A 12,379-nucleotide genomic window follows, 5' to 3' on the forward strand; every position below is an offset into this window, starting at 1 on the left:
TGGTCTTTGTGAAAAAGGATGGCATGCCAAAAAGGACATATTTGATACGTTAATGTCAAATTACAAATCAGTATTGCAGGCGCAGTGTTTTATTCACTGCCTATTTTCCATTCGCAGTAAAATATAGTAAATTATCTACAGTGAATAACAGAGTTTGGCTGTACTTATATATACTCTTATATATACTATACTTTCCCCCTTGATAGTTAGCTCTTCATCATTAGAAAGCATCTGTGACAGACACATGTTATAGTTAAGATTGGATAATTCTATGAAATCACAGTGCATAGTATACATATATTATTATTACAATGTATATGAATTGAAAGTATAATGTCATAAAGTATAGATTTCTTGATAAAAAACAAAAATGTTTTTTAACACTAGGCCTATATTTTATGCCTTGGCTGATTAGCTCTCTTCAATTTTGAGAAACAAAGACTTCCTTAATAAGAAATTTGCACACCTAACAACCGTTAATGATAAAAAAAAAACTTAAACTTTTGTCTTCAGTACAGAGGCATGCTCTTATCTGCCATGTTACTGGAGTGCATCGCATCTTCCATTCTCACAAGAGGTATTTAAAGGAGGAGAACTGATCTAATGGAGCATTGCTGCGTAAGTAGATGTAGACTAGCTCAAGGCGAACATTACATCCAGCTCCATTAACTACAGTGAGCACGCTCCTCATTACACGTTACTGTGTTTGAATGCAAAGAGAGGACACTGAGCTAAATGAGTACAAAGTCCCTGTTTGCTGCAGGAAAACACAGACCATCACATCTTTGATGTCATTGTGATTCACATCTAGTCCCATTGATCTGGAAGCAGAAAAGCTCCAAGAAACTTTAGTGTTTGAAGAACACAGTCGTCATGAGGACGTACTCAATATCTTCCCAGAGCCAACAATATGTGAGTGACAGAGATGAGAATCTGGTTTGTCAGATGAGATGTTTATTTAATAATTCAACAGTGTTTTTTCTCTCAGTGCGGATGGAAACATACACATCCTCTTTAAGTGTTTCCTATGAACAGAATATATTTACACTTTTACAAATGTCTGTTTCACATACTCTGTAAGACACATCATGATGGTTTATAACAGGGCAAACAGAGTCACTCCCTCTAATCAAGCTATGTCGATTTGTGTTAAAAAGTTGAACATAATGTGTGGCCACCTTCAGATTAAAGTAGTGACTGATCTGCACACCCTTTAGGTTAAAGAGTACCAACAAACTAATGCAAAATCAGTTCCTTCCATTATTCTCCCAAGAGACGAGTCAAAATTGATAAGTGTTGATAAATCTACTGCCGTTTTCTTGCAGTGCAGCACATTAACTCGTCACTGTGACACACCGTGTCAGGTCAACATTGTATGTCAGTGGTTTTCTAATCTCTCTGTACAGCCACATCAACAGTTTATGTGCACACGGATATAAATACATCACACTCAGGGCCATGCGGCTGTCACAGAGCTATAAATGTGGCTTTTGCAAAGCTCCAAATAGTTATGTTACAGTGAAAGTGGGTTCACAGGTAGATGGTTTACCCTCGTATGTCATGCTGTTAACTGGAGGAAAGCCAGGCACCAAAAAATCTTCAGAGTCAAAAGCAAAGATTACAGATATTAAAGGTAGGTTAAGGAGCAGTTTGACATTTTTGGGAAATTCACTTTGTCACTTTGTCATTGAGATTGACACCATTCTAATGTCTGTACGATAAATATGAAGCTCCAGCCAGCAGCTAGTAAGATTAGCTTAGCACAAAGAATAAGGACGGGGAAACAGCTAGCCTGGCTCTATCCGCAGCTAACAGAACCTACAATAGGCCCAGTTCAGATAAAAATGACGAGACAAGGCGAAACATGCAACTACTTCCAATGCGCCATTCTGCAGTGTTCTAAAAACCTGCCGGTTCACGTCAATGCAACCAGATGAGATGGTGTATCATCTCTAAGCAACAACTGTCTGTTCTACCGTTCTGATTTGCAGCTTTTCAGGCTTATTTTGAGGCTGAATATAACTTGTAGCTTCTTAAAATATGAATGAGGGTAGTGATAATGAGATACTGGCTACAGTTGCATTTGTAGTAGTGATGAAACAGTGACCCACCGTCCGATATCGGCACACCGTGAGGACGGGAACAGAGGGCTCGACGGAGACGGAGCACCTGCCGCAGAAAGCAAACATATCGTCTGCGGTTGTTTGACTAGACCAGTGGACTTTACTACAAGCTGATTAGCTGTTAAAACAGGTGACATGCTTTAAGTTCTAAAACCAGCTGAGTTGCAGGTGACACCATCAGCTGGCCTGAGTCGAGCTCAGACTTGCTAGTTCACACTGTTGCAACTTTTCTCTGCAATGTTCTTAAACGGCTTCATCTTTTTGCAAATAATTATTCTGAACTGGGCTGGACTGGTTAGCTTAGCTTAGCTCAGCTTAGCATGAAGACTCCAAACAGAGTGAAAAGCTAGGCGGGTCTTTCTTGTCTCCCTACATGCTTCAGCCCTTGCTTCATACAGAGCAAGTATTCTACCTCGTGCCGACGTTTTCACTTCTGCAGATATTCATATCTAAACCAATCAGACGCAACCAAAGAAATCTCAGCTAAAAAACCGCTATGCCTCCAAAGCACTCTCAAACGCTCCCAGCTGAGCGTTTCCTGAGGAGCGCCTGCCGTTTCCAGCTGTGGAAAAAATGGTTTGGTGGGCAGGGCCTAAAGATCACGAAAATGTTTGCTAGCCCGCTGGTTGCCTGGCAACCCAACAGTGGTGACAAGACTCCAGGAACATATAATCCTACACATAACCCTCTGTAAAATCACAGATTGTTGTTTTTACCCTTCAGTTTTTACACAGATTAAACAACTTAGATATAACGTGTTAATTTGGGAGCTTTAGAGGTGCTGATAGGTGTATTTTATTACCTTTGGATAGAGCCAGGCTAGCTTTCCGGTCTTTATGCTAAGCTAAGCTAACTGGCTGCTGGCTCCAGCTTCATATTATCAGACAAATGTAAGAGAGGTATCAAACTGATCTAACTCTCTGCAAGAAGGTGAATAAGCACAACTTCCCAAAACGTTAAACTATTCTTTTAGATAATGCAACACACCCAGGATGCCAAAACGTGGAGGCACTAACAGCTAAATTCTGCGTGTCTGTGAGTGATCTCCACAGCTAAAGAATCCCGCGTGGTGATTGCAGCCCTGCTATGAAACATCACTCAGCCAGCCTTTAACATGAGAGCTGTATAATCACATTGTCACTGCAGTCACATTGATAGGGATGCATGTAAATCACATGATACAAAACCTGCACAGCAGCGGCTGGAAGGACATCTCATATATTTGTGCGTTGCTGCTGTGGAATATTACAGACAGATATTATAGCTACCGTTATGCATTTATATCATGATATGTATCCAAACAACAGCAAAATGTGATCTTAAAATACCATTAAGTAGAGCAACCTTTCATGTCAAACCCCTGTATACTAGTAGTATATGCACTTAGCTGATTTATGCTAACAGAAACGTCCCTCTAGCAGCATGTATTGCCATTTTCTATGCTCAATTATTAATGCTTAAAACTCCCTCGCTGTTACACACATCACAGTGTTATGAGATTTAAAGGAAGTTTAATGTTATTGCACTCTGACGACTCCAGGGATGTAGAGGGAAGCTTTTAATGAAGCAAAGTGTCTTTGAAACCCAGAGGGATGATGGGTGATGGAGAGGCTAATATGAGATTGCAAGAACAGGGTGCATAAAGCTCAACAAGCAACCATGAGGCTGTGTGGTTTCTCTTACACTGGAGAGACAGTTTGGACACTGAAGTAACAGGATTGTGAGATTAATAACATGAAGCAGCTCACAGGGACGTCACTCTGTTGTGGACTGACACTCCAGGATGCTTTGGTGTGAGATATTTGAGTTCAAGCCTCGGTAGGAACATGCACACGTCTGTCACGATATGGAAGAGCAGCTGCCTCTGAATTAAAACCTGTCATATCTTGAGGTTCAAGCTGTCAAGAAAGGCAAATGAAAAGTAAAAGAAAGACCCACGGTGGAGCCTTTCCGCGCTACATTAGTATTATTACTCGTGAAAATATGAGTTTGCCTCATCAGTTAAGTGCTTCGTTTATAACTTCCCCTCAAGCATGCAGCATAAAATGCATCAGTGTAGGATGTTTACAGTGAGTGTCAGAGTAACTTAAGGAAATGTGAGAGTTAAGAAAGCTTTGGTGATCTGACGGCTGCAATATATAATGCACAGGCTGATGTACAGTGACATCATGCACATAGCCAGTGATGCTATTTGTCCATTGCTCATGAGCACGGCCCAAAAGACTCCAGATTAGTCTGTTAGTGTGCACACAGGTTCTCAAATTGTATTGTATTACTATATCTGTCTCTCCCTTTAAAGAAGCAGTTCAGTTCAGTTCATTTCGGGAAATGTACTTAATACCTTTCTTGGTGAGAGTTAGATGAAAAGATTGATACCACTCTAACATCTGTACATTAAATATGAAGCTGCAGCCAAGAGATGTTAGCTTAGTTAAGCATAAAGACTGGAAACCACTAACCTTTCTCTGTCCAAAGGTAACAAAATCTGCCTCTCATTTGTTGAATACGCACAAAAATCAACATGTATAAAAAAACACTATTTGTACTAAAATTAAACAAACAAGACATAACGTATAAATTAGCTTTTTGCGTAAATTTGATTGCTGAGGCAATATTTGCGAATATCGTGACCCACCCTAGAGCTCCGTGTCTCACCCACTGTACCTATGCGATCGGCCCCTCTTTGCTCCTTGGTCCGGCGGTGGAAGCCCTGAAGAAAATGCTAAGTTAGCATTTAGCTAGTTATGAAGTGATAGATTAAAAAAGAGAGGCGGGTAGGGGAGGGGTTATGTTGTGGTCACACCAAACGTGATGCAAATTTTCGCATCACATTACTCGCGTATGTTTTAATGCTAGAACACTTTGTGTTGACTTGCTCAGTACGTGCAAATAACTCCCATCATACATGCTTGAAATTGCTGGATCGATGCATGAACTTCTGCCAGTGCGTCCTTGGAGTCATACATCCCCGGAGGAGCTCAATGCTGCTTGGCTATTGTGGTGTGAATTGGTCTCCCAACTCTCATGTGGGGAATTTTTTGTTGCGTTTTTGCCTTTATTGATTGGACAGCTGTGGATAGACAGGAAAGGTGGGAAAGAGACATGGGGATGTCATGCAAAGGGCCGGTCGGAACTGAACGCGGGCAGCTACAAAGGTCAAAGCCTCCTGGGGCGCACACTCTACCTGGTGAGCTAGAGGTTGGCCAGTATCATATAATATCTACTTGTTAGATACAACAATCAAATCAATATTTTCTCCACACATACTTCTTTGCTACTGGTGGAGGTTGCGACTTCCCCAGTCAAAGTTCAGTAAAGTTGAACTTGGTTGAACGCCACCTGATGCCCAGATGCAAATTTACTTTGCCACCGGAAGCAAATGTTTCATTTGCCCCTTAGCTTGCAGTGAATGAAGTGAACGGAAGCAAAGTTAATTTTGTGACCGTGCCCTTAGAGATGCTGGTAGACAGATTTTGTTACCTTCAAACAGAGGAAGGCTAGCTGTTTCATCCACTTGTTATGCTAAGCTAACTAGCCACTAGCATTTGCTTTACATTCATTTCACAGACATGACAGTGGTATCAGTCCTCTCATCTAACTCTCAGCAGGAAAGCAAATAAGTATTTTTCCCAAAATGTCAAACTATTCCTTTCAGCCTCTTCCCCTCCTTAACATCTGTTCTGTTAGCTCATGAGTTTTTGTGCTGCTGTTGACTGAAAGATTCCCCAAAAGAAAAGTAAAGCTAGTATCATTTTTGCTTCATTTTAAGCCTGTGGACAAAGATGATTTTAGAGCTTCTGGGAAGCTGGTCGCAGGCATCCATTAGCTTGTCTCCACTAGTCAGATTGTAGCTGCGCCATGGTCAGACTGGCTGAAGGCCAACATCTCCTGTGATTTTTAGAACAGGCCTAAACAATGCTGCGCCACAGCTGAGGCAGCAGTGTTTCTCAGCCTACCTGAAGAATAAACAGCAACATTACAAATCAAGCTTTTCCTCCTCATCAGGGAGGATTCATTTTGAGTGCCATTTCGTTAATCAGGAGACCATTTGTTTAGTAAAACTAGTGATTGAGGGAAGATTAACATCAATTTTTTCTTGGCTAGATCTTAAAATCAGTGGAAATGCAGACCATGAACACACCGCATACCACAGCCAGCTGAGCCAGGCTGAACACTAGTGGAGACAAGACTTATTATTCATCCTTGGCGCCTGCGTCATGTTGCCCATCCTGCGGTGAAACCCTCTGCAGTACCAACAGGCCAGAGAACGTCAGGGAGACCCCAACCCACCACAATGTTATCTGGGCTTCACCAAAGATCAGCTGGCCCAGGAAAGCCTGCAAGAGGAGAAAAAAAATCAGGGTTTCTTCTGAGTCAAAGTAAATCAGTCTCTACAATAAAAGCCAGTAAGGATGCCTTCAGGGGACATGTAAAACAAGGAGTTGAACTTTGACAAGAAATTCCTGTAAGAGGCCTAAATCACTGCGACAAAGTATTTCTGAATATAGTCCAGCCTATTTTCTAAAATAAAGCAGCTTATATAAGACCGGCAGGATGTAAGGTCACTCTGAAATTAACTTACACTCCACTACAGTCTGATGTGAAGCACTGTGCTTAGAAAACAAGTAGTAAGAGTCCTGTAAGAGAGACTGGTACTCACGGAAGATATGAAGTTGGAGGCGGTGGTGGTCACAGTGGTTCGGGTGGAGGAAGAAGAGTACCTGAGTGCTTTGGCAAGGAAGGTCCACATCACAGCATTGCAGGTGAAAAGCAGCCCGCCGCACAGCAGCCTCAGAGGGATATGGAGCTGAGGAACAAAAAGAGACACTTATTAGTTGTTTTGTGTCCACTTAATCCTGTAAAAAGAGTACTGTGTAGCAGAATGCAGCAGTGTTACCTTATCATAATGTATTATAGGCTTTATATAATAGACATCCGTATGTACAGACGCATAGTTTTCATTTTTAAGGACAACTTCTGTATTTTTCAACCTGGGCCCTATTTCCCCATGTGTATGTGTGCATATGATTCATGGGTACAACTCGTTCTAAAATTGGTTCAGTATTGAGGGAGGTGGATGCAACCGGAGCCACGAAACGAGCTAAAACAGTAACGGGGGCAAATACATCCCGTATAAGTTTGCGCATTAAAAGTGCTTTTTTCGCCACTGACCGGTTTAGATTGCCATTGCTATGAGTGGAGTCAGCTGTCAGTCAGTGTTGGAGCAGAGATCCACCTCCCTCAATACTGAACCAATTTTAGAACGAGTTGTACCCATGAATCATACGCACACATACACATGGGGAAATAGGGCCCAGGTTGAAAAATACCGAAGTTGTCCTTTAAAGGCGCTGTATGTAAGAATGTGGCCAAAACGGTTACTGCACTCAAATTCAAAATACTGCCGCGAGTCGTGTCCGCCCCCCCTCCCCTACAGATTCTAGGTTGCTGGACAGCAGCACGCTGGAGACTGATTTGTTTGCCCACGGGCGGCTGCCGTGGCAGGGCCGCGTCGCCGCGTCCTTGATCTTCAGTTTTCCAGCGGACCGTTCGAGCAAGTCCGGCTTCTCTGCTGCTAACGCTGCTGCCGGTATACAGCTGAGAAGTAGCTGGCTGCTAATGCTATGTACCGGGACACTGCTAATGCTGCTGGCCATGCTGCTGTAGCTCAGTCGTAACTGTAACTGATGCTGAGACTCTACTGACTGTGTGACTGGTAGACAGCAGTGGGTGGTGCAACAGGCCAAAACACAAACTCAAAGCATAGACATGATTTGCGAATATTCTGGCTGTACTATTGTTGTTGGTGAGATCAGTATGTTATATGAACATTATTCCTTAGTCTCTGTGACATATTAGGAAGATTTTACGACTATTTGCTTTAGATTTCTTACATATAGCTCCTTTAACACTGGGGGGACACGTGAAACGGGGGTTTGGGAGGTCCTCTGCCAGAAAATGTTTAGCATCAACCACTTACTTACCTGCATTCTGAATTTTTCTGCACCAATTTGTCAATTTATGGTGTAAATGTCTTTAATTTTGTCAAAATAAAAGTCCTCTGCTACTTTTCCGTTTTTTGGGGGGATGGAAAAATGCACATGCTCTAAATATTGACGGTAACGTCCTCTGCACCCTGTTTATGTAACACTTTAATGTTGTGGTTGCTGGAGGTGCAACAAGTACTAGCTACATAGTTAAAAAAACTGGGATTAGTAAAATGCATCATATTTCATAAACTGGCTATGTTTCGTGTGTAAAATAAAAATATCTAGGGATGCGCACGATTAGTTGTCTTAATGATTAAACGTTTGCCCCTTTGCTAGTCAGCACCAGAAATATGAGATGGTTAATCCAATTAGTGTTTTATTAATGTACAAGGCCGCTTAACTCTTATGCATCCGCCCGCCACTAGTGGGGGCTACAGAGCCGTCAGATAGCAGTCCCCCGCCCCGTGGTAATACTCGAATAGACTGGAGTTTAAAAAAAAAAAGCACGGTGGGAAACTGGAGAAATGTCCTCTTGCAAAACCAGTACGGGTTGGCAGTAATTTGATCTAGAAAATGAAAACAAGGTAGCATGTAGGCTGTGTCAGAAAAAAACTGGCATAGAATCACTCAACTGGAGCAATGCACAACCACATTCAACTCCAGCATTTGGATGTTAACCTGCACAAAATAACGGCTGCTACTGCTAGCGGTGCTAGCCACACTCAGACCAATTTGACATTGTTCACCCAGAGGTGCTGTGATCCTGAACTAAACTTTGTTGAAGGTAAAGCTTCAGGAAGTTAATGGAATATGTTGAGTCTGAATACACCTTGCCGGGACCGGGACTTTTTTCTGAGTGTGTGCCTTTTTTTAGACTCCTCAACTCTAACAACAAACTTTTCATTTAGTCGACAGGGAAATTAGTCGCCAGGAACATCCCTAGTAAAAACTACATTACTTCAAACAGAAAACTACTGGAGTAGACGTAGCTGTGACATAAACTGGGAATGCAAGTACAGCAAAAGCACCTAAAATTGCGCTAAAGTAAAAGTACATCCCACCACTGCAAATATCAGATCTAACACCGTGTTAAGTATAAAATTGGGGGAGACTGTTGTTGGTCGTCACATTCATAAGAAAATATTTGTACTGAAATCTACAGAATTGGGGTCAGAGGTCACCTACAGGGTCATTTCAGGAGTAGACACATAGCATTGGGGTGAGAGGACTCTCAGTATTTTTCATGTCAAAATCTAAATATGCAGCTCTTCTGTTACTTCTAAAACATTATTACCATTAAAACGTATAAAGGAAGAGGTATAGTTTTGAGAGGTATATTCGTAAACCAGGCAACAACATGTGGTTGTTAGTTTATTCGCTAGAAAAATAATCCCATTTGGGGTGCTTGTTACATTTTTTGGGGGCATTGGCTGTCACGTGTATTGTCGTTTGTATTGTTGTTTTAGTGTCATATAAAGATGAAGACTATACTATACTGTTAATGAGTTTTCCTGCTTTTGTTCTCTTGATGCATGTGCTGAATGAATACTGAAATGAAATGAAATGAAATTTATTTTTAGGATTGCTTCCTTTTGTTATTTTTCCCTGTTAAATCAACGTAGAGACAGCTGATCCCACAACAGGGACGGGTGTCACAAGTGCACGAGACATATTTAACAGTCAGTAACTTCTGAACAGAGGAATCTTAAAGGGATAGTTCAGATTTTTTGAAGTGAGTTTGGCTGAGGCATTTATCCAAAGTCAGTGTATTACCTACAGCAGCACTCTCAGTTTGGGGAAGCAGACTGGAGTAATGACACAGAAGCTAAGCAATGTACGGCAGTGGACAGCGGGGCACCAATTAAAAAATGTTGCACCTACAACAATCAAAACCAGTTTAAATGTACACTATATTTAGAGTATTTTCACTGCTTTACCTTAACATCAGACAGCGATTTCTGACTGAGAACTGAAGCTGCTATACCACTTTGATTAAGCGTGATTTAACATTGCTGAACACAGGAGCTGCTGGTCTATCACTGCCTCAAACAGTTATTTGTTTGTGTTATTGTGTGACACTGGTGTTCAGACCAGAGTCACACAAGCTAACTAACTGATCAAGGCAGGGGTAGACCAGCAGCTCCTGTTATTGTTTTTGTGTCTTGGTTTTCAAGAGAGCATAGATGTGAAACTGAAGCCGTTAACTGCTTTCCCATTGGAACAGTGGTGAAAATACCCTTTAAATAATGTACACTTAAACTGTCATTGATTGTTTTGGGTGAGACTGCTGCCCCCCATTCACAGCAGTACATTGCTTAACTTCTGTTTTGGCTCCCCTTCTCCAAACTGGGGCATGCTGACAGACATTTACCATAAGTAATACACTGGCTATGGATATGTACCACATACAACCCCACTTCAAAAAATTTGAACTATCCCTTTAACCTCCTGAGACACGAACTTTTGTTTGGTATGCATTTCTCCTAGCTATTTGGGATTAGTAGGACCTGATAAGTATAAAAACTAAACATTGTAAACGATAATAAATCCAAATGTCCTTCAATGGGCTGATGATAAATGTCTTAATCATAAATAAACACAATTCAACCATAAAATGTGATGAGGTTTTGTACCTGGTCCACTTTCATGTCAGGGTTGGCTGCAGACTGACTTGGCAGACATGGATACGATCTTGTTTTTATACTGCATTAGTGTACTGTGGTCTTACTACCACTAGACAGCGCAAAAGAATGTCCACGAACAAGGACAACAGGCCTACATAAAGCAGAATAAACTATAAAGTCCAGTAAACCCAAAATGTGATGTCATCATATGAGGACACAGGGTCTCAGGAAGGTAAGGAGAGTAAGGTCACTCGACTCCTACCTGACACTTAAGGCTTCCATTACACACTGAAAGGGAATCCACTAAGGATAAAGTTTTTAAGGAAGGTTTTAAATCTCTATTAATTTTTGTGATAGCATTATAAACATGAGCATTATAAAGCGAAGGATCCGTATTATTGTGTCTCTCAGGTTTGAGATCCCAGATGAAGTCTTATGACGCATTCAAGCCTGGTGGTGAATATTAATAGCATTTGTTTTGCATCCACCTGCACACCTTATCTTCTATTTAAATGACCTTAAAATTAAAGGTCAGTATCTCCACTGCTTAAGGCTGCCTGCACATGACATGTTTCTGACATCACCGTGTGACGTGTGCGGAGAGCGTGAAGGTCACATTTGAAACCTGACCCCTTTTCCAGACACCAGCCTCTCCTCCGCGCCATCAGCACAACACACGCCGAGACAAGTTGCGCACAAAACAACGCGATAACACACTCTCACACGAGCTGCGATGTCATTCAGCAGCAGTCGCAGCAGTAGCAGCAGCACGCGGACACGGCACGAGAGCGCAGCTGCAGCCTGGGCTCCCCCCGTGTGATGCTGCTGCTGCTGGTGCTGATGCTGAGGGAGTCAGGGAGGAGAGGCGGGAGGGGATCACCCCCCAACTTCCTCCGTGAGAAATCACCCCGCTCGCAGGCACGCACGCTGCATTATTCACAGCCACCCTCACTGTGTTCATTATTCACTCTAACTGCGGCGGTGCCTCACCCGGTCGCAGGCGGTAGTTTCGTCCGCTTGTCTAAATTTCCGCTGCTCTCCCCACGTCCGGAGTCCGGTTTCACACACTCCCTTCAGGTAGTCGGCTCCGAGAGACAGTTTGGCCGACGACGACGCCACAGCTCCGAGGAAACCCGCCAGCAGTGCATAGAAAACTCCCGGGAACATGTTGATGATGATGAGCCGAGGCACATAATTCTCTAATCCATCTTTTTTACATCTCTGTTGCTGCTGCTGGTCCAGGTCGAGCTGCCTGCATGGTGTGTGTGTGTGTATGTGTGTGTCACTGTGCTGTGTGGCACGTTTCCTTGCACTGTCTACAGACAGCCGTCCGGTGGCAGTCACACAACACATGGTCAAGCAGGAGAAGCGCCGTGGTTGGACTAAAGAAACCCTGTTGCATTATGGGAAATGTAGTCCGATCATTCCATAACCTTAGCTGAGTGACTGATGACTTTGAAGCAGCTCTTAACCTCCTGGGATCATAATAAACTACATTAGCTAATGTGTGTCATTAATAGACAGTCCACCATATTCTTCTGCGCTATTAATATTCGCTAAAATAGAAGACAATCAATGCTAATGTTATGTCCTTGCGTGTGGGCGTATAGTAAAGTATGACTTCACTTGATCCAGACCTCTG

The 12,379-nt window shown here is 42.5% G+C and overlaps 1 protein-coding gene across 1 annotated transcript; it reads right to left on the bottom strand.

The window, feature by feature from the left end:
• Window positions 1–945: 945 nt before the first annotated feature.
• Window positions 946–12,049, bottom strand: LOC125905233 (transmembrane protein 42). The gene is made up of 3 exons (XM_049603132.1): window positions 11,728–12,049; window positions 6,784–6,930; window positions 946–6,460 (listed from the first exon to the last, which is right to left on the bottom strand). The coding sequence occupies exons 1-3, from the start codon at window positions 11,902–11,904 to the stop codon at window positions 6,317–6,319; spliced, it is 468 nt and encodes a 155-aa protein (XP_049459089.1). The 5' UTR covers window positions 11,905–12,049; the 3' UTR covers window positions 946–6,316.
• Window positions 12,050–12,379: the final 330 nt, after the last annotated feature.

The sequence above is a fragment of the Epinephelus fuscoguttatus genome, linkage group LG17 (genome assembly GCF_011397635.1).
Source record: "Epinephelus fuscoguttatus linkage group LG17, E.fuscoguttatus.final_Chr_v1".
In the NCBI taxonomy this organism is placed as follows: domain Eukaryota; kingdom Metazoa; phylum Chordata; class Actinopteri; order Perciformes; family Serranidae; genus Epinephelus; species Epinephelus fuscoguttatus.